We start from the raw sequence: 26,171 nt of genomic DNA, 5'->3' as shown, positions 1-26,171 counted from the left end.
TATTCAATAATCATTATCCTTATTGACCTGCTCTTTTCCCTTCAAATACATGAAATGATGACTTGTTCACTTCAGTTTAATGACACTAATTATATTGCTCTTTCCCTCTGTTAGTATCTCACTCAGTGCTTGGCTTCAGCAGTCCTAGAAAAGCAAGTTCAGTATTATGTGACAGTTTGGGTTAGCTCACATAGTTTATGGGCTACTGAGGTCTGTTTGAACAGGAGGAAATAAATGGTTTTCAATTTGTTTTTTTAAACTTGTTTTTCTTTTAAATACCTATTATTCTCCTCTGCTTTAAAAACAAGCACTACTTGATGTAATGTTTGTCACCTGAGACAGCGCTACATATTTGGCCTATATTTTCCAGATTAACAGAACTGTTTCAGGATGCATCAAATATTTATAAATTATGGACTGGTTTTTTATGTTGATCAGACAAACTTCCATAATCTGTGGTAGTTCGTAGTCTTATCACATACTAAATGCTAAGTGCAGTTGAGCAGTGAGCACATCCTGTTTGGATACTGAGTTGTGCTCTGTGTTGTGCAGGGGGGAGGGCAAGAGGAAGCTTAAGTAAGTGTGAATTTCCTATTTTAATTATTATCAAATTTTCTTTGTATTTAAGAGTGGTGGTAGCCCCAAGAATACTGGAAAATTCCTAAATACTTTGGGATGTTGAGAGGAAGTTTAAAAGTACCCAAGTTAAAAAGTCATCTGTGTAGCTGAGGCTGGATTCACTGAAGCTGAAGTGTAGCAAACATCTACAAAGGCACTGACACAAGGAATGACTTATAGGGAAAAAAAAGTGAAGGCAGCTGACTTTTCAGAGTTTATTGATGATGATTTTTTCGTAATTCCAGTTTCTGAGTCTTGTTCTCCTTACCAGCTTAAGTTTTCCATTTCATTCTGTTCTTTCCCAGTCTTCCTTACAAATATTACTTTAGGATTTGAAAGTGTGTGATGTACAGTGTCAGCTGCACAGACCATGATAAAAGCCAAACCAAACCACCACCGAAACTGTCAACAACCTGACTTCCCAAAAGGCCAAGAGACTGCTCTTATGTGGATATCTTATTCTACTGAAAAGGAAAAGCTACAAACAGATCATGAAAAATCAGTGTGCTGGTTTTGTGCAAAGGGAAATACCTAGAGTCATGCCTGTGTACGAGCAGAGGCAATGCAGGTCCTGACACCTTGTTCTCTGAAGATGCACTGAGAGCTCTTCATCTCGCTTTTCTGCTGGAAGAGTTCCTGTCTATACCTTTTTAAAAGTGTGCTTTTGCTAACAAGCAAAGACTTCCGAAATGATGTGAGTCCCTGCTTTCAGAAAGAGAACAGGACTTTTCAAATGAAGCAGAAATGAGTACCTTCTCGGATAAATCCTGTTGGTATCTGTCTGCATAGATGAACAGATGTCTAGCTAATGCTAAATAATGCATGCATCTTGGATCACAGCTTCATTTGAGCTCAAAATGAATTGGCCAAGGACCTGTGAAAGTTTGCTCGGTAATTTTATGTCTATGGATGGTTCATTAATATTTCAGGTACTCTTCAGACTTTTTGAGTTGCTGTCTACATACTTCATGTTTCAAATTTGTTTTGTTAAAGTAATCAGATGCTGAAAGTTGCAAGTATCTCTTTCTGGTTTACTTAGCTGCTGCCACTTGATCAAAAATGTTAGCATAGCCAGCCGGAAATGGATTTCTACTCATTGCTATCTCTTCAGGGTGCCTGTAATTCCAATTTTCTCTTTACTAGCAGGAAAAGTCTGTGAGGAAAAAAAAAATAATTATTTTAAGTTGTGCTGGTTTGCTGTGCCTGCCTAACTTCAGGCAATTGGCTTATTCTGGAATTATTTCCTAGTTAATTATTCTAGATTTGTTTTTCTAGGATATTTTCTGTATTAAAATCTGCTTTCAAATTAGGAATTACTAATTGTAAGAATCAAAAGTTGAGTATTATGATACCAGGGCTGCCCTACTCTGTGCTCTTCATTATAGTCTAGAATGGGCTTTATTAATTTGTTGCACATCTTATCACTTATGACATGAAGCATTCAGAAAATCTTCTGCATAGAGGTGGTCAGCTGTGTAACTGAAATAATAATTTACACTGAGATGTGAGCTGTGAGGGGGTGAGAAAGGAGAATTAATCTGTGGTTGGAAGAAAAGAATCAATATAGGCTTTTGCTTAGAGGAAGGGCTGCAACCTAGTCTGATGGACCAGGGTGTGACTGATGCAGGAAGCTGAGTGATCTGTACCATACTGCAGTGAAGTGGCTCTTCAAAGTAAGAATGTGTTTTCAAAAACTATGTACTCTATCAAGAGAAGAAATAACCTCCCCACTAGACAGACACCATTACTGAACAGTTTAAGAGTTCCTTAAGTAAGCTTGTAACAGAGGAGGTTTTTAAGGACTCTTGAAGTTTTAAGTGCTCTGCATATTCGAGAATCCTGAACATTGATTATTGATGGAAAAGAGACATTTCACCATTAATTAAGCTGTCACTGAGACTCTTTGAGGTGTGTTTAGGAGGAAGAAGTGGTAATTGTGGGTGGGAATATTTTGTTACAGGAAAGGAAGTGTGTAATTAATAGCTGAAGTTAAATGAGAGTTCTCAGGTAGACCCATCTGACTTAAAGCCATTGCTCGCTAAGGATTTACTCAAATTGATTTGTGTGTTCCATTAATGATTCAGGTGTGTATCACTCTGCTCTCCTGGGCTATTTCTCCAAAAGAATTATATGTAAACAAAAGCATGGCACAAAGAATGAAGTGTTGCATTAAGATGTCAATGCAATGTATTTTTAACTTTGATAAAGAATGTTGCTTCTGGCTGTATTTCAGCTTGTTCCCAGAAGCACGGTTTTCTTGTGATAACTCAGGAAAATTGCAGTGGGTCAGCACTTAAAATAATAAATAACCTGAATAATGAAAGAGCAAAATACTCTGTCACTAATGCAGAGTAAAGCAGGTTGTCTTACTGTGGAAAAAACAACTGATAAGCACTTTTTTAGTACAATAAATAAAATATTTCTATGGGTTTACCTTTTTAATATTGTCATCTTGATAGAGGTATTAATCAGTATGTACATCTCATGTCGCTCTTTTCTGAGAATCCAATGTGTCATTGGTTTCAATCAAAGATTCCTATATAAACTTTGAAGTCCTCACTGGGTCTTCTTCAAGCCACTGAATAAAGCCTATTCTTCTTGAAGGTTTATAGTTATCCTCAAATATCTAAAAGGACATTCTGACATTGCTGTGAAGGAAAATGTGTGGGACAGAAATGAGGCTTACAGTGCAGAAACAGCATTTTTCTCAGTCCCATAAAAGGCTGCAGTGAGTCTAGTACATCTACTTCTGTTCTTGTCTTACATCCCAAAAGACCACTCTGCTTCCATCATTATTAACAGTAGCCATCTACTACTAATGAAATCTCAGAACACTGTGGTACACAAAGATATACCAGACTGTCTGTTTCCACTCCTGTGTTTTGAGCTGGAAGATCAAGACTGGCTTTGGCCTGACCTTCAGAGGTGAGCCATGTGTGTAGCCAGTTAAAGTGATGGAGCACAAGCACATTGGTGACCCATTTCTAATCTCTACCCATAAGACAGCTTTTGCGTTCCCTTAACTGCCTCTATTGTTCATTTCTCTGCCTACTTCTGACTCAGCTATATCCATATGGAGGTGTAGGGACTGGTATTGCATGTGATACCTTGGATGAAGTTGCATCAATGTTTTATACTGTAATAAAACAATGGCTTTTTTTTTTTTTTTCCTTTTTGGTGGTGCTCAGCATTTTGTTGGCTTATCTTTTTGGTTGCAGCTGTGTATTGAGCAAATTAGTTCAGAGACCTGCCAGTGAAACTCCCAAAACCTTTTTTGTAAGCTGTAATTGCCCAGAAAATTATTCGGGGCTTTCGGTCTACTAGTGTATGCTTTTTTAATATTAGGTGGTCTTTCAGTTGCATTGAAAAGTGCTGGATATTACTTGAAACATATGAGCTCCCACGCTGGATCACAGAAATGAATTGGTACAAGGAGGGCATTTCTCTGAATGCAAATATTTTTTTGCTGAGGTCTGTTTTTCCAAAGGCAGAGAGCCAGGAAAAAACCCACAGGCACAGCCTCAGTGAATCTGTTTTTCCAACTACAGAGAACTGTGAGAGCACCACAATAATAAAATGAACATGATTATTTACTTTTTTTAAAAAATACTACTTTTTCCCAAGAGCTTTCATACTCTGTATCAGCTACAGCTGAAAAATTATTCGTCCTGCTCATACCTTTCTAATTCTGAAACCAATTGAAATGCTTTGTGTGTGATCACAGAATCTTCTCAGATCTCCATTATTTTTCTGTGATCTGTTTTGATACAGATACATATGCTGTATTTAACAAAGCTGTTCACTTGTCATTCAAGGTACAGAATGGAGCTTGCAGGGGTTACTCCAAATCTTTTGAGAACCTCTTTACATAACTGACACTTCTCTGTATGAATTTTGTGTGAGTGCTAGAGAGTTTTACCTCTGTCATCAGATGTTCTCGAAAGACAGAGTCCCCTCTGCATCATTGTTTTGGAGAAAACTGGAGTTTATCTTGCACTCTGTATTCTTCAAAATACAGTAAAAGAGAGACTGCTGTCACTTTAAAATCCTTCTGAAACTTTCACTGCATTTGCAGGCATGGACTGGTGAAGAATCCATTATGTTTTCCGTTAAGAGTATCTTCATCTAGATCCTGCCTCTTGCTACTGCAGGCAAACTCTTTAGGGGAGAAGAATATTTATTCCACTTAACTCCTCAACTATTGGATTCTCAGTCCCTTGTTATTACAGCCAGTAATCCACCCTAGGAACACCAGCAATAAATTGGAAAAATTGTGTTACCATGGCAGCCACCCACTCCTGTTTTCATGCAGATTCATAAGATTAAAGGCTGGGCTTCTAAATGTATGTACAAAATAGGGAGGAAATGGGATTCTGCTTTTTCTCTTATTTTTATTAGTTCCCATTTTTTCTTTTTATTCCTTTTTAGAATGCAGAAGAAATGAAAGGATGGATACTGGTTTTAATGGGCAGGTTAATTTTGCAGGGGGTGGTGTTTTTTGATATTATTATTGTAATTATTATCACAGAATCTTAGGGGTTGGAAGGGACCTTGAAAGATCATCTAGTCCAACCCTGCTGACAGAGCAGGATCACCTAGAGTACTTAGTAGTAGTAGTAGTATTTTATTATTATTTTTCCTTACAGGAACTCTTAACCTAAGCTATTAGGTGCTCCTAGAAAGTTACCGTACATCTGTATCTTCTGACCTGGGTTTCAGTGAATTCCTCTCATCCAGGGTGGTTAATCAGAGAGGCTGGGAAACTGTTGGGAAGATTACTGAAAGTAGCTTGCTCTTCTGAAGTTACGGTCTTTCAAGTTCAGCAGCCAAATGGTGTCTACACCTACTATGTTCCTTAAAGATTTGGAGCTTTTTTTTGGGAAAACTGCTGCAAGTTATGTTTGTACTAACACACGTTTCCTGCAAAGTAAGTTTAGTGTTGTGCTTCAGAAAGCTACTGTACTGCGTTTAGCATTCCCACTCCTGCTAGAGGTTCTTATATACTCCTTACAGATCTGTCTGGGCCAGTTACTTGTTACAGGGAAAAGAAGGATTTTTTAATATATATTTTTTTTCTTTTTCCATGAGATTTGGAAGCTGAATCCAGGCCAGTAAAATGACTCCTTCCTAGCATCACTTAAACTATCTTCAGTGGTTGTCCACATCAGCAGACTCAGGGCACTCTGAGCATCAATAATAAAGTACGAGTACAATCCCTCCATATAGTGTAGTGCCTGATAGGCCTGCAATGTTTACAGTCATTCCTCATAGGGTTCCTGAGATCATTTAGTTTTAATCAACAGTTTATTGAATTCTTTTGAGCACAGTGTGTAATTTCAATAGGAAGTATTTGCACTTGTGATGTTGCTGTTACTTGCCTATGGGGTTTGGGTTTTTCTTGGTTTATGTTTTGGTTTTGGGGTGGTTTTTTAGGCACCTCTGTCTGGAAGGAGTGCAGTGTTGTTCTCACAATCACCTATTTATTACTAACAAGCTATTTTACATACTTGGTTGCACACCTTATAATTCACTCCCCTGCAATGTGTGAGGACATTTTAAAATCATCCTGATAAAACCCAAAGATTTCTTTTTTGATTTTAATGATGGTGTAACATTATGTCAGGGCCAGCAGTGAAGCAACTGTTTTCTAGAGTGATTGCAAGTGGTATATTATCAACTGGCTGTGAAGCTTCACAGCCCTTTCTGCCAAACAGAGTGCGTATGCAGGAGCTTCTGTGACATGAGCAGCATCTTCTGGTTCTGCAGTGCATGAAGATCAACCCTAACTAGATTTTCTCGTCAGAGTCTCCATGCTGCTGCTGACACATGGTTGTGCTAATGATAGATGTCTGTGGCTTGGGTATCTCTAGACCCTCTTTGCAGGATGGAGTTGAGGGATGTGTAAGAGGCTGCATAGTTCTGCGGAACTTCTAGTCAATGTGGGCTGTTACTTAAATGAACAGGCATATCCTGTAGTGAAAAAGAACATCTTAAAGGTCTTCTCAAAGAACATGATAGGTTTCGATAGTAGTAATTTTTTTATTTTACACTATGATTTTAATCTTTTAGACCTTCTGCTTTAAATGAAAGTGTAAATGGACAGAAAAAATAAAATTGTGCTAATGTTTCATGATATATTACAATAAAATCATTATATTTCCCAGTTAAGTTTGTAAAAATGCTGCTGGCAATTTTGTTTTTGCAAACAAGTGTTTATAAGCTTTAGAGAGAGTAGTAAACTAAAGCCATGAATCATTAAGTAAATGTTTTCATACATTTCTTTTCACTCTTGTTTGATGTTGGAATGAGTTTTATATGTTCCTTCTACATTACTGAAGCTTTTTTAGTTGAAAAGTCCTAATGTAGATAATGCAATGGTTTAAAAAAATAAAATGGAAGACTTCCTCTCCCTTGAAGCAGCTGTTTGCAACTTACATGCTTGAAAAATTTCTAAAATCTAAAGTAAAATCATTGGATTAATGAAAGGACTATATTTATTATTTTACAGTCATTAAAATATATATACTATAATAAATGTGGGATTCACTTTGGTGTAAATCAAAATATTCATTACCAACAGAGACTTTAGGGATAGAATAAATTAATTACGTTTAATGTATTTTTCATTAAGTCCATGCAACAGGACAGGAAGAGTTTAGAAATAGCAGCAACTGAAGAGAAAGTAAGTAAGATAATTTTAAATAAGTTAGTGGAAAAATACATAATTTTTCCCTTAAATATTACTTGAAGTTGTCTTCTAAAATTTTTTCATTGTTGTCCTTTTGTTCTAGGTTTTATACGGTCTATATTCATTCACCTTGGAATCAACCTGACATAGAGTTAGTTTTTTGTGGTTTTGTTTGTTTTGTTGCTGTGTTTCTTTAAATCTAACAACAATTTGTACATTCTCTCTTTTGCGGTTCCATCTCCTGTTTGAGTGATGAGGCTGCCTCAAATGAGGTAGGATCATTTTTGTAAACATTCACAACCTTAAAGGGATCAGATTTAAGAAGAAAATTTTGATGCTCATGACAAGGAAAGATAAGACTAATGGGAAGATATTTCAGCACCAAATGAATGCAGGGGAGGAGGAAGGTGCCATATTTAGATAGTTATTGGTGGTGTCTTGACAGTTGTGCCCTGTGCATTCTCATGGTTTTCCATCTGGAGTTTGGAAGCAGAGGTGCTGTGCAATGTCCCATCACGCTGGGTATGGACACCTTCAGGAGCCTCAGCATCTGATTCAGAAGTGAGTCCCCAGGCTCTGACTAAAAAGGAGACTCTGATTAACCTTTTTTCCCCTGCTGTGGTAGTGACCCAGAATCCTCTAAACTGAGAGTGAAAAATAACACCGGCCACTTGTAACCTAAATATTGTATCTGAGAAGTGGTATCTTCTAAGTTTATTAGACTTTTTCTAGAGGTGGATGCTTATTAATCCTGGCAGATTTTGTGTATGAATAAAAATGAATGAGATCTTGGGATTATGTGTATTTCTTTTAATTGTGAGGATTTAAAGTTTCTAGGCATGATTCATTAAAAAAGGCAGTGCTTAGCTTCCTTACATTAAGCACTATTGATTTGTTGATTAATTTTTAAAAGTGTTTTTAACATATGTAGAAATCTACATGTTTTTCTAATAAAATACACAGAGAAGGGAGCTGTATACTCATTGTAAGGATTAGAGAACTCTATTTCAATATTTTAAAATTTAAACCTGTTATGCATTTGACAGGGAATTTAGCTTCAAACTGCTAATGATTTCAAGGTTGAAACACAAAACGTAGCTGGTAGAACCACTGTTTGGTTACTTGTCAACAGTGCTTGGAGCTGATTTACTCCAGCAAAGTTGACAGAAAATACTATTTAAATTTTGCTTTTTTCTTTTACGTTGTAAAGCCTAGCAATGCTCTCTGGAGCTGTTGGAAGAGAGAGACCTGAAGGCGGCTATTTTGAGTGCTGTGTAGGTAGATGGAGGGAAAATTGCAAAAGCATAAGGGATGTGTTGTTTTATTTTCCAGAGTCTTGATTAAGTGACATAAGCTGGAATGTGTTGAAACTGTGCACTTGTTGTTTGTAAATACAAGGCTGTATTTACAAATTATAACAAAGTCTGGAATTATAAAAAGTGAGTAAAAGGAGAGAAAAATGAAAAGATAGGAATAGTTCCATACAGGGATAAAATCCCTTACATGGACTTCTGCTCTCAGAGTAGTAAGTTCCTAATATCCTTGTTAAGTGAGCTTAAACTGGTGTTTGGGTCCGGATTGATTTAGCTGAACAATTTACTTTTTCTTCTACTGGAATTCTAGATGGGGAAATACATAATCAATCTCTTGGTCTGTTTTGGCACGTATTCACATGTCAATTCTTGGTGTCTCTCAGCGGTTTGACAGCTGTCCGTTAGCACCACTTAGCTTGCACTTAAAGGACTCTCCTTCACCTCTGGCCAGCAGACATCATGCCCTTGGTCTCCTCTGTGTGTGTGAGGACTTGCCCACATCCACAAAATGCTTCTGTTCCTGGTACTTCGTTTGTGGATTGAGTTGAAAAGTGTACACGTTGGATTGAAAAGGTGTAAATGAGGCCTTGGGGGGCTTCTAGAAGTTGCACAGCCTTATACAGTAGTTTCATGTAAAGTACGATCGGCATCTGCATGTTCTGCTTCACTTCTGTGACTGTTCCCGGAGCCACAGAGCAGCTGTACCATTGGCTGGGTACGTGCACACCAACTCCACACAGCAGGCATCTTCCCCAGGGAAGTAGGAGGCATAGGAAACTGAAAATCTGACAGACTTGCAGTGGCAAGGCAGATCTGTAAAGCTCCATACTGCTGAGGTTTTAAAAAATTGAGAAGTTCTGAATCCAGACTGAAGAGGGAACAGCATTTTACCAGAAAAGTATTTTCCCTTGCTGAGGAGTGTTTAAATAGTCTGTCTTAGTTCTCTATTCTCTGTGAGTTCCTGATGATCCAACTATTTCCATTTTTTCTTTCATACATAACAGATAGGTCACATCTATCTAGTAGTGCAGCACAGGTACCTATTCTAGTAACAAATGAGATTTTGAGTAAGAGATATCAGCCTATGTAGAGATCTAGCTGTCAGCAGTTGTAGTGCTTATGAAGCAAACTTGGATACTTTCACACTGTATTACTTTGTTCTGTTGAGATAATATCACTTTCGTTCGTTTTTTGGAGATGGGGAAGAGGACTACCTCTGTACAGAACTTTAAATTCAGTACTCCCATGTCTGAATTAAATCCCAGGTGTGGAGAGCTGGGAGTGAGTCACTTAAAGGTACTCAAGCTGAGGTTCAGACAAGTACTGTGATTTTTTTTTTCTTTCTTTAACTCAGAAACTTTATTTATGGCATTGCTGCTTCATCATTCCTTATTTTAGTGCACTAGTCACAGGTGTAGCGTAATATTTATGTTGTATTTCCTTAACTTGGAAAGGAATATTTTAGAATGGTGAAGTTTTTACTGACTGAAAAAGGGGAAACATAACCCCATTTTCAAAAAAAGAAAAAAAGGAGGACATAGGGAACTACAGGCCAGTCAGTGTCACCTCCGTGCCTAGCAAGATCGCAGAGCAGATCCTCCTGAAGGCTCTGCTAAGGCACATGGAAAAGGTGGAGGTTGTTGGTGGCAACCAGCATAGCTTCAGCAGGGGCAAATCATGCTTGAAAAAATTGGTGGCCTTTTACAATGGGGTCACAGCATCGGTGGACAAGGGGAGAGCATCCACCTGGACATGTGTAAAGTGTTCAACACATTCCCACATGACATCCTGGTCTCTAAATTGGAAAGATATAGATTTGACAGATGGACTACTTGGTGGATAAGGAATTGGCTGGATGGCTGCACTGAAAGAGTTGTAGTCAACAGCTTTATGTCCAAATGGAGACAAGTGACCCAGAGGCATTCCTCAAGGGTCAGTACTGGGACCAGTGCTATTTAACAACTTTGTCAGTGACATGGACAGTAACATTGAGTGCACCCTCAGAAAGTTTGCTGACAACACCAAAGTGTGTGCACACACTAGAGGGAAAGGAGGCCATCCAGAGGGACCTTGACAGGCTTGAGAGGTGGGCCCGTGCCAACCTTATCAAGTTCAGTAAGGCCAAGTGCAAGGTCAGGGCACTCCCAAGCACAGTTATGGGCTGGATGGAGAATGGATTGAGAACAGCCCTGAGGAAAAGGAATTGGGGGTGCTGGTTGATGAGAAGCTCAACATGAGCAAGTACAGAGGAGGGCCATGAAGATGATCAGTGGACTGGAGCACCTCTCCTGTGAAGACAGGCTGAGAGGGTTGGAGTAGTTCAGCCTGGAGAAGAGAAGGCTCCAGGGAGACCTTCCAGCAGCCTTCCTGGTAGTACCTGCAGAGGCCTACAGGAAAGCTGGGGAGGGACATTTTGCAAGGGCTTGTAGTGATAGACAGAGGGGTAAAAGCAGTGTCAAACTAAAAGAGAGTAGATTTAGATTAGATATTAGGAAGAAATTATTTCCTGTGAGGGTGGTGAGATGCTAGAACACAATGCTCAGGGAAGTTGTGGAAACCCCATCTCTGGAAGTATTTGAGGCCAGACTGGATGGGGCTTTGCGCAACCTGGTCTAGAGGAAGATATCCCTGCCCATCCAGAGGGTTTTGAACTAGATGATCTTGAAGATCCCCTCCAACTAAAACCATTCGATTATATGGTTCTATGATTAAGCAAATCTTTAATGGTTATGAGATAGACAGTAAATAGATGAGTCTACCCAATTGAAAAGTTGCTATGATTTTCACCCGTTCTGTCTTATGGATGTGTTGCTTGGCTTTTTCTCTGTGTTATGAGGAAGTACAGGGAATACAGAACAAGCTTTTCTATTCGTTGCATTTGATTGACATTAGTCATTCAAAGTCTGAAGGATTTTGCAGGAGGAAGAACACGTAAGTTTATGATCAGGCTGCCCTTGTAACTGAAGCAAAACTATCATAACAGCTTGACTTTCTGGTTAACTCAATTTGCATCCTTAATATTATCGATACTTTAAACTGTCATTTTGGTAGTGACAAGTTGATCAGTGGTGGACACACACACAAAAAAGCTAGGTGAAGACATGCTTGTAGGATTGTGCATACCTGATTTATCCCGAGTCTTCCATGTACAAGGGCTACACTAAGAAACTCAACTAAAAGATGAGCTACGGTTTGCAGTAATAAATATCCAAGCCTAACCAACACTGCTTATTAAAGTCCTAAACTCTGCTATAGCTTTTCTTCTCTGAGGATTTGTAGAGGTGCCCAGTGATGGGCTATGATGGCACTAGCCTTTTTTGAAGAGAGGAGCCCAATGACAGGTTCTTTGAAAGCTGTATCTCTGAAATTCAACACTTAGCTTTGAGTTGACATTCTCAAAGATCAATTCGTTCTGCAGTGGTGCTTGATGTCTGTATGCAGTCAGTATGAGAAATGACCATGTAGCAGCTTCTCCAACAGCAGCAATGTTAAAAAGATCAGCATTGTTTTCTGTCAGGCTGTATTTGTGATGCTTGGATGCAGTGGATAGAGCTGAGCAGAGAGAAGGTGATGTGTACAGGCAGAGAGAAATGCACCAGGAAGTCTGAAGCTACAGGACAGTCATGCTTGGTTGAAATCATTTTCAATAGGTCACCCTCATTTGGGATGATTTTCTGATGATTTTGTGCTCTTCTGTGTGAGTGTGCTGATAATGCCTGCTGACATTTCTGGCTGCTAAGAGATTCTTGGTCTGGTGAATGTAGCTGCTTAGCTGCAGTTACTCAAACTCTTTTTTCACCCATGTCTTCCTACTTACACTTTCCATGATAGTGGTGCAGCAGCTAAGAGGAAGAGGAAAGCAGAAGAAGAGGAAAAAGTTATTTTTTTTAACACTGAATCTAAAATTACGGAGTAAACTTGCATGAAGGAATGGTTATTAGTAAAAACAGTACAGTATATAAACCGAACAAATAAAACCCCAGAATGTGCAAAAAACAAAGGTACTTTTCTCACTGGAGAGAAGATGAAAGAACAAATACAGGGCAGATATAAATCCCATTGGTCAATGCTATCCTGGAAAACATTTGGGTACTGAGATGCTGTGTGTGGTCTCAGAATCTATATATATAGCAAATAAACACACTCACTGTATTATGATTATACTTCTAGATAAATGTGGAGAGATTTCTAAGAAATCAACTACTTCTTTCCTGGGTTAGGAGCACTGAAGCTGCAGCACCCCATTGCTAAATAACAATGTCAAATAACTAAAAAAGTGAAATTCCTTTACTGTTTTTAAAATCTGTATTGATGGTGTATGGGTGTATACTTTCTTAATGGTAGAGTTGACTTAAAGCAGTCATGTTTTTTTATCTGCTTAGCTTAATTTACAGCTCCAGCTGGGTTTTCTGTTGTTTTTATGAGACGTTGTAAGAGCACCTATTTGAAAGTGCAAAGACTTAGCAAGGCTGTTAACGTTGGACAAGTTTAATTTGCAGAGGTAGAACTTACTAAAGAGATACAGAATATTGCATGTTGTGACAAGTTTGGATGTTCTTTGTTTGAGAAGGGGCTAAAATTCCCAGCTGAAGTTCTGTTTGTTATTTGTTTTGGGTGTGATTCATGATGAGGGAAAGTCCTCTTCTACTTAAAACAAACACACCCACCCCCAACTCACAAAACACACCCCAAACCAGACACCCCAGAACTATGTTGTGGTAACTGCTGCATTGCTGCTGTGCCATAGAACATGTGGCATATCACAGTTGGGGCTTGCTTCTTTAAAAAACTTATTTTCTTCACTTTTTTTTTTTTAATATTTGTTTTATTAAATGTCATTGCTTTGTACAGACCTGACACAGGTGTCAGGTTCTGCTTTTATCGTGTTCCTATGACTTTTGATGGCAACTAGAACCAGCTGAAGATGGTGACTAACCAGAGGGAAATTCTTTACTGTGAGGGTGGGGAGCTGCTGGAACAGGTTGCCTTAGAAAGTTGTGGCTGCCCCCTCCCTGGAAGTATTCAAGGCACGGCTGGCTGAGTCTTGGAGCAACCTGGACTAGTGGGAGGGGTTGGAACTAGATGAACTTTAAGGTCCTTTCCAACTCAAACCATTCTATGTTTTATATACGAAACAAATATTCGTAATGCTGCAATCATAAAGTAGCTCTTGGGTGCCTGAAGTTTGAAACACAATTACTAAAAGTCTTTCTCAAGTCCTGTGCAAGACCATTTAATAGTAAAGTAGCTTATGAGGCAAACATATTACTTTTGTCCCATTGATGTTTATTTGAAGAAATGCAGAGGAAATTTTAATTGCTGAAGGTGAGCCGAAGGTGACATGAGCCTAAATACTCCTACCAACAACAGTGCAGCACCCAGTTTGTTAATGGTATTATCATCTCAGTCTGAAGCAAGAATCATGTGGCCTGTTAAGACTGACAATTCATCAGTGCTCAGTAATAATACAGGCTAAAGAAACCCAAGTCTGTCTGCTGCTGTCAAAGAAAGAGGAATTTCTCCCTTATGTTGAAGAGGTAGATGTTTACCATTGCATGGTGCAGAGAAGTAGTGCAAGACACTGCAACTGTATGTGGTTACTAGTGCTAATAGAATATTTGAGGACTCTTGCTAAATTAAGTAAATGTTTTGTATGTCTTGTGTCAAGCTGGAGATGTTGTATGTTTAGGATGCATTTAAAAAACACTTTTTATTTGTTCTTTATTATTCTCCCACCTTTCCCTGTATTTCCTGATATAAAAGGCAGAAGTTATACCAGTTGCTACCCATAGAGAAGAGACATGAGTTTGACACTGACAGTGTTCCACCATAACCTCATTTGTTGGGATTTATGTAAGCAAGTAGTAAAACTTGTCCAAAGCTATACTGTTATATGCTATGTACTGCATAGTTTCACAGTTTGAAGCTAATTAAAGTTAGCATTGAGGACACAAGTATCCTTTTCTTTTTCAAAGGAGGGAAAACTGTAATGAAGACTGTGGAAGAAATCTAAATTCTGTTCTGTAGATAGCTCTGCAAAACGTTTTCATCTGAAATAGAAGGGTACTTATTTTGATGATGTATTGCCTTGTCTTGAAGGGTGATTTTGAGAGAGTGTAATCTCTTTAAATGCCTTTGAAATTGACTCACTGCAGTGCTTTATTTGGCATTGTACAGTAATGTTTTCCTGTGGGGTTGCTTGGGGTTTGTTTGACAATTTAAAATGACATTGCATCTTTGCTCATTTCTTAGTGTCAGTCCTCTTTGTCTGGACACCAGTTCTCGTACACATTAGAATAAAAGTTCTGGTTGGTCTCCAAGTTTCATATAAGCCGTTGTCTTGTTTCTGACAAGAGCCTATAGCAGAGGTTGGGGTGGCAGGCAGAACAAAATGGAACAAGTAGAGAGGGTTACTTCGTTTCGCACCTTCTGTGGATCAGAGATGTACATTAATGCCCATGATATCTCTCTTGGATTGCAAAATCCTCACATTGCCTTTAAGAATTTGAAACTAGTTTCTTCATGAAAATCCATGATGTGTTTTTTCCCAGAGTTGCACAGATAATTCTGTACACTTAGAAAATGGAGATTTGTCTTTAAAATTGCTGAAAATTCATTTTCATGCTAATTCCACAGATACCATCAAATCACTTCTGTTTTCTTCAGTATAGGAAGATGCAGTTTGTATTATGCTACTGATATTCATCATTAAACAAATTTTTGGTACCTATAGGAATGATAGATGTTTTTCGTGTATTTCACATGCAATGGCAGAAGGTATGTCATTGTTTCTTTTGGCATACATATCTAAAGCATTGTGGTTGGTATCCGTATTTTTTATAATAATCTTGGTTTAGTGGTCATGGCAAACCAAAACCCAGAGAACAGAATTGCTCACTATTATTCTCCTGCCACTTCCCAAGGGAAGATAAAAGGGGGATAAGGAAGAGAGTCTTCAAGGTTGGGAGTTAAATCTCAAACAGGTTTAATAGAACAGAGAAGTAACATGGGATAAGGAAAAAATACACAAATATATAAATATAAACCCCAATTGCAGCGATCACTGATGTAAGTGTCTGAAGGTCCCTTGCAGCAGAGCTGACTTGGGAAAAGGGTCCAAGGCTCTTCCCAGCACTTGATGGATTTGGATCCTCCTGAGCACATGGCAGGCTGATGACAAAGCAGCACTCTAAGACTTTTCTCAGAGTAGGTTTAGTTTGGTTTGGTTTAAAAAATAAAATAAAATAAATTTTAAAAAAATCTAGTCTTTCAAGGCTGTTGATACTGGGTGCTTTTCATATTTCCATGGTAAAGATTGGTGAGATTACTTTTCCTTCACTGAAAGCACATTGTAGTCCTTTGATGTAAAACTGAATGTGTATTTACAAGCAGTTTGGCATTTGAAAGTTGGTTCTGCTGCTAGCAGGATTATTACTGCAGTTGTGTAAAAGTAAATACATTTTTATATCACCCAAAGAGTGGAAAGCCTAAAGAGCTTCCCTCTCTGCCTCTGTGTCAGACTCCACGCTCTGATTCGAGTATTTTTGCTGTCTCTGGGATGCAACATGCATAAATCCTTATATTAAATCTTGATATGAGGTATGTTAAATAAAACAAATAGAGCAAGTTCAGTGGATGTGTGCTTAGCGTGTAGAAAACCAACCGCAGCAGGATTCCACTAACCTTTTTGGAGAAATGTGCAGTGGTTGTAATTCTGAGGATTTCAGTACTTCATTCAGTGGGCAATTTGTGTTAACACACTGAAAGTCTTTTCAGAAAAATTAAAAATACATTTTTAGAAAAACTGTTTTGAAGGTAATGTCAACAGCTCAGGGACACACAGAGTGATTTTTTTTTTCCCCAACATGCTTCCAAATCATATTAAAAAGGAAAAAAACACAACAAAACTAGCTGCAAGCTTTCCAGTATTTGGTGCCAAGGACTATGCTCTGTCAAGCCTTCAAACTTCTCAGGGCAACCAAAGCTTGATTATGACTGACCTAGAAATACGAATAACGAAGTCGCATTTCATTGGATGTGGAAATATGAAATCTAGTTACATAAGATTATAGGTGCTGGAAAACATTAATGACCATCATTATGCCTCATTTTTTGTAACTTTTGCTCAATTAAGCAGTGTCTCCCTTCATCCCTAGTTGGATTTAGAGTCGTTAGCATCTCTAGGGAATGCAGGACTTGCAGCAGTTCTTCATTCAGAAAAGAATAGAGAGGCTCTTTCTAAGCAGATAACTAACTGTGTGAAAAACAATTTTTATTTTAGATTTTAAGAAGTGTAGCCTTGTACTCCTTAATTCAAGAATAGCTGTTTAATATAGTTTTTGTTGCAATCTGTATGAAAATTAATCTTACCTCTGCTATTATGATGTAGTATTGGATTCTTTTCTAGTGCACAAAGGAGTCCTTTCAAAGTCTCTGCAAGGTTATTTTAAATGAAAACTTTTCAAACAGGCTTCAAAACATCTTTTTCTGATTTTAAAATGCTGTTAGAAGAAAATGAAAAAATAAACTAAAAACAGCCTTACTGGTTTTAAACTATTTTAATAAATTCAGAAGGAAGTCAGTTACACTTTCTTAATTAAAACATCACCACATAAATGCATAGATGCAGCTTGAGATTGTCAGTTTATTGGTTTATAAAATATTAGTAATAGCTTAAAATTTCATGGATCTAAGTCTGAGCAGAAGACAATAAAGCATGCTTTCCATCCTCTACCTGGCTGTACTACTCTGAAGAACTTCATTTGAGAATTAGTTATAGATGCTTATGTCATGTAATGCAAACCTTCGTGCATATATTCGTGCATATACAGAGATGGGTGATATTTTCAGTGAATATCCATGACCACATGCACTCATTCATAGGCCAAACTGGGAAGGGAAGTTATCAAGTGACAGTCTCAGTGAACAGCCCTTTTTTTTTTTTTTTTTTTTTCCCTTTTTTTTCTTTTTCTTTTTTTTTCTTTTTTCCCCCTAAATCAAAAGGAACATCTTAAGCTGACATTTATTTGCTGCTGGTAAAATATCACCAGTATGCATCATCTCATTCACTCTTTTGCCTACATTTGCATTCTCATGTTCCTGTCAATTCCATCTCACTGGGCATGCAGACAAAGAATTTTTTTTTTTTTTTTTTTTTCCTTTTTTTTCTTTTTTTTTCTTTTTTTTTCTTTTTTCCCCCTAAATCAAAAGGAACATCTTAAGCTGACATTTATTTGCTGCTGGTAAAATATCACCAGTATGCATCATCTCATTCACTCTTTTGCCTACATTTGCATTCTCATGTTCCTGTCAATTCCATCTCACTGGGCATGCAGACAAAGAAGGACAAAGGACTATGGTATGGACGTGACTTCCAAGTCTACTCCTACTGTTTGGATACTGTTTTGCCACTACAGCAATAGAGGCAGCAAGTGGTAAATCTAAACTGAGAGACAATGTAAAAAAAATGCAACCTTCACCACTCACTTTGGTCTCTGGTCTTTTTTTGAAAATTTGTTTTGCAACCTAAATGTCCAAAACTTAAACTTCTGTTTAGATTCTTCTGGTTTTTTTTAAAAATGACATCTGAAGTGGTAAACATATACTTATTATAGGAGCAAATAGTTTCTTTTTTCGTTTATTTTTTCTTTCCCCCCCCCCCCAATCTGATCTTTGCTTTTCTTACCTTATTCTGGTGTTATGATAATAAGTTTGTCACTGATTATTAGAACATGTAGGATTGAGTCTCATCTTTGAAGTCCCATGTGCTGCACGTCTCTATGTATCTCCAGATGTTAATGGGCAAGTATTATGCACCATTTTTCTCCTTCATTATTGATCTCACCACATTGATTAAGTATGATGTAATAACAGATAAATGCATGGTGAGATGTGCCATCTCAAATTAGATATTGCTCATTATTTGAATATATTCTGTATCAGCTGGGGTGGAGACATTATAAACCTGACTTTTACATAGAGATGTATCCAGAAACCAAAATGCTTACTTTTGAAAATTCACCCTTATGTTTATTAAATAGTGTCTGTTGTGAAGGAACAGCTTTTAAACATGCTACACTTTCTTTCTGGTTGATTCTTTAACGATGCAGACAGCTGGCAGAGGCTTAGTCATAACCTTGATCTCGGTGTGATTTCTTTAAAATTTTTCTTCCTGAGTCTTCTCAATCATCCTGCTTATTCTCTTCATCCTATTGTACGCTACAGATGATTTTTTTCCATTTCATGTTAGTATATAAAAGAAACAGACATTTTTCAAACTCTGGCTGCAGAATAAAATGACTAAGTAATTAAAGACTACAGGAGCTGCTGATTGGCACATAAAGCTACAGTGTGATCAACTGATATGAGTTACAATAACGTGCATCTTTATTTCCTTGAAAGAGTGTTCTGGTTTTAAGAAACATCCCATGTGTTTTCTTTGAATTTATCTTTGCCTTCATCTGTTGGAACTATTAAGCCAGTCTGTTTCTTGAATTATTCTAGAGAAGCCTGTATCATTCGAAAAAAAGAAAAAAGAAGCTGTAAATGAACAGTGCATAATTTTGAAAGCCCACTTACTGTGCTCAAAAATGATTTTAAGATGAAATGGAAGGAAATACGTGCTTACAGGATGCACTAAACAGAGTAAAAAATCATTAATAGCAAAATTTTTTCTAACTTTCTAATTTTTCAAGAGTGGAAGAGGCTTTAGCTACAAAGCATTCTCAACAGAAACTTTGCAAGTCCTTGGTTTAGGCAAATTCCTTGTCTATAAATTTGGATAGTAAGTTAAAAATGTTTAGCTTGCAAGAAGAGTTAGGTTTTTGTATTAGAAATCATAAGCATCTCTAATGAAGAAAGGGCAAATTATTATCTTGATGTAAAAGAGTAAGTGGTATATAATTTCCAGAGTTATAATGGGAAAAACACATTATTTACACATACTGAAAGAGGAACAAATCAAAATGGGGAGTAAATAATTGGCTAATACTTGTAAAACAGGGAGGTAACACTTCATTCTGTTCCCCAAGAGGTTTGTGTTAGTGGAGTCCTGGGTTATTCTGACATAGTCAAGTGACAAAAAGGAATTTTTAAAAAATTATTCTTGGCTAGTACTATTTAAGGTCAGCTCTGAAAACTGTTGGCACTTAATCAGCACACCAGATTTTAGGTTTCCACAATCAAGAGTTAAAACAATTAGTGATGGTTCCTCTGGGATTTAAAAATCCATGTCCTGGTTTACATATTAATATATTAATTAAAATATTAATGTATTTACAGTGCAACAAAACTTTCAGCAGCGTAGATGTTGGATTTGGTAGTTTGTTACCTATCAGATTAGTGAGGGAGATGAAGCTTGAATTTCAACACATTATCTGGTGTGTAAATAATTGTGCAACTTAGAACTGCAGTATGAAATATGGTAGTGTGAATTACTGACAAAGTTGCATATAATACCTTTTTGCATGACCATATCATTGGTCATGCAAATTTAAAAGTAGGAAACTTGTGGGAAAAAATAATAAATTATGCTATTTATGTGCACAGCATTCACATTTTCAATTTGCTTTCACATCTGCATACCCAGCAGGACTCAAAAAATGCTTGCATCCATATGTGTTTACCTTATCAGTGGACAGTTTCAGTGACAAGTTTTGAGATGGTTCTCAGTTTTTTGCCCTACCTTTACTTATTATTTATTTAATCTATACCAAAACTCTAGTAATAATTCGCTCCTAATTCTCTCCCTGAAAAGTATAGGTAGCTGCAGGGAAAGAATTCTGTCTCTACCCAAACCTGTGCTACACTGCAAACTGTACGAATGCTTTGTCTGTTCTAATCTTTAATGGCGATCAAGAGGGAATAAAATGACACAATTAAATCCTTCCATAGTGAAAGAGAAGCATCAACTCTGAGTAGCCATTGGGAAGGTATCTTTTACAAAACTAAATAAACGATTGCACTTCTTACTGTATAAAAATCTTTAATACAATAATCAATATTGCAGGTTTTTTTGTTTCTTGCTGGGCTTTTTATGATTTACTTGGTAGTGTTCCTGTAGATGTGATTTTTCAATGAAGTATTTCTGCAGTCCACCCAGATGACATTTCATTTCAAGATAAGATTTATAGTGGGTTTCTTTTTTGTTCTGTTGCAGAGAGGCTTGCCTAGAAGGACAAGAGGGTATTATTAATAAATTTGGTTATTCTTGCTTCATGTGCTCTCCTTACTTTTCTTGTTTACTGGCTGAGAGAGACAGGGAGATATACTGAGTATTGCTAAGAAGTGAGGAATAAAGTCTGAGTGGCTGTTCCAAAAATTACTTTTGTGTCTGTAGCATAAGAAAAAAAAAGTATAAACCATAATGTAAGAAGTCTCAGGTGTGCTGAAGATACTCTTCTCTACTCTTAAATTATTTCAATGTTATTATTTAATGTGCAAGGTTTATTTCATGTTAGAAGATTTCTTTGTCAAGTTATATTAATAAGGAACGCTAGGGATGACTTAGATTTCATGGGCCAAAGTCTTAAAATCTTTGTGTTGTCAACCTCAATTTGGACAGCTTCAGTGACAGGGATGGTGGTGGGGACATAAAGTTTAATCCAAGGTCTCTTAGGTCTAACTGGATTTAAGTTTTATTGATGATGATTGGCAAAATTGATGAACACACTGTGAAAGTAAACAGGAGAGAGACAGCAAGAGAGATCTATCTCTAGATTATTTCTAACTGCTGAAATTTTGTAGTAGGCTCAAAATCTGTCACAGCCTCCTTTTTCCTATATGCTTTGGAAATATTTGGAAAATTGCATTGAGGGGAAAAAAGAATCCTAGAAAGATTTCCTGCTTCACACTGAAGTAATCACACCTCTCTCTCTGAAAAAAAGTTTTAATTTTAAAGTGAAGACATCCACATAGGCTCTGCTAAGCAAAAGCTTTTTAAATGGGTGATTTTTGAGCCTTAATTGCACAGCAATGGTAATAGCTTCCTGTCTTCCATCTTTCTTGAAACAAATTCCTGCATAGAGAATGTTTTCACGATTTGTAAAATATGGATGAATTTGAAGAGCATGCTAATGTGTGTTCTGTGAAATAAAAATATTGATACATACTGTGCTGATTTGAAGGGATTCTTCAGGAATGTTGCTTTTACAATACTTTATTTTTTAATTATTTTTTTTTTACAGAATAGGGCTTGGTTTTTAAATTGAAATTTCCAATTCGTATGAAATATATAATGAATTCTACGAAGAACAGGACTTATTACTATACAAAAGCACATAGAGATAACACCTTTCTGGAGAGGCTTTTTTGTAAAGACAATAGCTAATGGTTACTGAAGATAAGACTCTAAAGTGCAAGTTCCTAACTTTAATGGAGTTAAGCATATTCTCAGTGATTAGTTTTTGTTGGGTTTGGGATTTTTTATTTAATCTGGAGCAGAAGCAGAGTGAGAAGGAATGGAAGGATTTGGGGGGAAAGATAAAGGAATAGAGTGGGGGAGGAGAAGGGGCAGAAACTGATGTCTTGCCTCATAGGCTAAAGTCAAGAGCTAGGTGTTGTTTTTTTTATTTGTGGCACCAAGAGACTTTCTGATGAGAAGCATAAGATGGCAATTGCAAGACTTTCATAGTAATTTTTGTCACCATCTTCTGTAGTGGAAAGCACTCACTCATTTAGGTAATGTGAACACTAACTGGTTTTCTTGATGGGGCCTGAGCAGATTGTGTTAGCAAAATAAGCCTTGATTTTGTAATTACAACCAAAAAATAGATTGGAAAATTTTGGTATAGCATTTTAATAATGTTTAAAGTATCTTCTTTTGTGTCGTATTGGCAGAAAGTAATCTAAGTAAAAAATGCAAAGCAGTTTTTTTTTTTTAGGTGGGAAAGATTTATGCATAAAAAAATTAATGGAAGAAAATGCATTACAAGAAACATTACACATGACTGCTTATGAACACTTTCTTTAAAAAGAGTGGTTACACCTAACCCTTAAAAAAAAAATTTTGAAATGCCATAGTCACTGGACACCAAAGTATTCCATTAGCATAAAAACCTCTTGAAGAAAAAAATATATATTTTTTTCTGTATATAAGACTTAACTGTTTCTCTGTAATAAGACTCAAAATATTTGTGGCTAATTTGAATGTTGTTTTTTTCAAAATGTATTCTCATCATTGAAATGCTGGTTACATATCTCCTAAGTCTTAAAAACATTAGTAAATAGGAGACATAAATAAGAGGTAGCATTTTCTAAGGAATTTTCTAAGTACTGTAATTATTTTTAGCAGGAGTTTAGCATTTAGTTGTGAGATTATCTTCTGAAGTTTCAGTAGATTCAGTTTTCTGTTATTCCAGCTACCTAAAAAAAAAAAAGTCTGTTAGTAGTATCTGTAATCTACTATGTATTAGTGATTCTTCTAATAGCAATAAACCCTTTAATTTTACTTTTTTTTTAGAAGTTGAATGTAGTAGTGTCTGTTTCTGTTAGGTGAGTGTTTTAAAAACCTACCAACATCATCTTTCTTGTGTTTAGTTCTTCAACTCAGTTCTATAAAGTTTACCTTTCTAACCTTAATTAATTTCTTGCCATCTCTGTTTTGTAAAATTTACATTTTATCTTTCATTCTGAATGACATGTTGTCTATTACTCATTAGACAGGTCTGGTAGAGAGAGATTAAAACAGAGGAATGATGTAGCATTTTGTTGTTCACAAGATGAAGTTATAAATGGCTTTCTTCTTTCCCTTCCCTAAAGGCACTGAGGCATGAACTGAAGGACAAAGAGCAAACCATTCTCAACGCTGTGGACCAGGCACGAGTTTTCCTTGCTGACCAACCAATTGAGGGGCCTGAGGAACCACGAAGAAACTTACATTCAAAAACAGGTCAGAAAATATCCAGCTGCTGAATTTTGTAGATGGACTAGGATAAGGACGTTGGAAATCATAATATTTTTAGATTTGTTGTTACTTGTCCATGGTATAGGAGAAAACTTAGATCTAAAAATGTTAACTATAATTCTCTGTGGCATAGTTGCAGATGGCTTCTTAGGTCTCTGTACTATTAGTAAAGTTATAGGCCATGGGAAACATGAAGGAAAGCAGAAACAGTATTTTCTGTCTCCAGGTTTCTATGACCCAACCATATAACTTTGCTGAAAATCTGTCCTTAAAACTCCACTGATGTAGTCAGAGAGTAGAGACAATTTTTTAGAGGACAGGATAAACTAACACCCTAGCAGGTTACCAGAGGCCACTTCACTGATTCTCACTGCAATAGTGCATGTTTCCAGGAGTCAGCAGTATTGTCAAAGTGCAGCAGTAGATTCTTGTTTTCTTATGACAATCAGATTCCAAGCTTTGAAAGCTGTTATTTGGTAGCAAAGGTTGTTGTCATAAATGCATTGTTTAAAATTAAGTATTTACCATCTGTTATGAAAGAGTAGAAAACCCCATAAATTACATCTGTGTTTTAAGATAAATATATTAATAGGTGCCAGTGAATTATATGCATATACTTTAGACTTGTGGACACACAACCTAGTCACCCGTTTCAGACATAAAGTTGAACTTTACTTCCTGCCAGTGAACACATTCAGATAAATTTTCTGCCACATTTTTTCATCTTAGCAAGGAAATAGGCAATTTACTGTTTTCTAATGTATATAGCAGGCAGCATTTCTACTCCCAGCCAATTGTGCCTGTCTGGTAGCTGTCACACTCAGCTGGAATATTTTTTTTTTGTTCTTCTATAGAGCTGGGTTGACTATGAAGTCTTGAGTGTGAAAATTAGAAGTGCTTAGGAGAATGAAAAGGTCGTGGCCCACTGGATGTTAGTGGAATCATGCCCATATACTTCTTACACTACTTTGGACATTGCTGCCTCTGTTTCAGTTGGAGCTCATTCGCTTGTGACTTTTGAGACTTTCTTAATAAGATGCGAGAAACCTGCAGTTACACGAGAGAGAATCTCAAACTAAGTGTATATCTTTTTTTTTAAATACATCTCTTAGTCACCCTACAAGTTTAGTCCACCTGGATAGAGCCTTGGATTTCTTCCTGTAGAGCCTACATGGTTGCCTGCTTGGAGTTCTTTTTGTAAAGTTGAAGGAAGTGGTTTCTGTTTGCTAGGTGGTGTTGTGATGCAAACTTAGAGGAGTTTTCAGCCTGAGTTTTTAACAGCTGAGTATTGGAAAAAGGCTGGCCTTGAGACCATAGTGGTTAATTTTATTATTGATTTTTTTTTTAACCATGAAGACCTCAGGGTATAAACAGAGTTACATTCAGTCTTGACCTGTATGCCATGTTATGGCCTGGTTTTAGCTGAAGAACAGGATGCTTCCCGGGTGGAAGCCATGTTCTTTAAGTTTAATTATTGCCTTATTTTAAAGACTCCAGAAATCATTACAGCTTTATCTGCAAGAGAATTCTCAGTTATGCAACTAGCACTGCAGATGACTGATGGATGTCAGAAGTTAGGACCTTGTTTGAAAGAAAATTCCTTTCTTAACCTCTAGAGTAAACATAGCTGAAGAACATTGTAAATGAGCCTCAGGAAAGCACACTGGAAACTGCAGAATATTAAACAAAAAGAGAAAACAGGCTGAGGAAACTTACTTATAAGGTTCACAAAAGGCTGAGAACATGGATGTGTTAAAATAGTGTCTTGCTGTAATAGGATGACATCAAGTCAGACTTGTCTCCATTTTCTGTTTTTGTATTGTTTTGGAATAAAATAGGTGCCTTTGTTTTGTTTTGAAATGCAGTTCGAGGATGTATGTGTGTCTCCTGCAGCCTTGCTGTGAGGTACTATCTGCCATATGTACTGTGCCAGAAAAAAATCTTCATTGATCCTTGAAAGAAGCAAATGGCCTGTTACAGTCTGCAGTCAACAGTGTTTTGGGAAGAAACATAGGATTGATTCCTTGCTTACCTACAGTAACTGGGAAACAGTGGTGATAGCCTTCTCTCTGTTAGTGCTCTGCCTTCAACAGAAATTGGAAGAAGGCATGGTAGCTTGGGGTGCCATGACAGTGCTGTTATATTTGGATTTTTCTGGTTTTGTGGCAGGAGCAGACTAAAATGGAATTCATACCTGGTTTGTTTTCCTGGAGCAACAGAAACTTTGGACTGCCACTAGGCAAAAGTATTGTGAACTTTCATTGGATCACACCATTTGTTACAAAATGGTGGCCTATTTTAGTGGAAAATATTTATATGTGTTTTAATAATATTGACAAATTATACTGGTTATGCTACATAAACGCATGGTTCTCAGGATTGCTGTGATCTGTAGTATTCTGGAGATAGACACTTACTTATCTCTTTTAACTAGAAGCTGTTTTCTCTTTGTTTCATCCTTCTATGTCTTCCCCACCAGCACCCAAAAGGACGTATCAACAACCATTATCAGATATGAATATTTGCTAGCATTGTTCTCATTAGTCTCTAACTGAAGCCCATACTCTGGGCGCTTTCCAGACGCGTTCATTATACATGAGGTTAACAGCTTTCATTTTCTCTGCTTTTGCAATCTGTCTTCTGCAGACCA

At 37.1% G+C, this 26,171-nt stretch overlaps 1 protein-coding gene across 1 annotated transcript in view; it reads left to right on the top strand.

Moving 5' to 3' along the window:
- UTRN (utrophin) overlaps window positions 1-26,171 on the top strand; it is a 346,073-nt gene that overhangs the window by 241,250 nt on the left and 78,652 nt on the right. Inside the window, exon 55 of the mRNA XM_010000014.1 lies at window positions 23,377-23,506. Coding sequence (XP_009998316.1) covers window positions 23,377-23,506 — 130 coding nt within the window. The remainder of the gene's footprint in view (window positions 1-23,376; window positions 23,507-26,171) is intronic.

This window comes from Chaetura pelagica, unplaced genomic scaffold (genome assembly GCF_000747805.2).
Source record: "Chaetura pelagica isolate M959 unplaced genomic scaffold, ChaPel_1.0 scaffold135, whole genome shotgun sequence".
NCBI classification, from domain to species: Eukaryota; Metazoa; Chordata; class Aves; order Apodiformes; family Apodidae; genus Chaetura; species Chaetura pelagica.
This window is presented reverse-complemented; position numbering and strand designations above follow the sequence as displayed.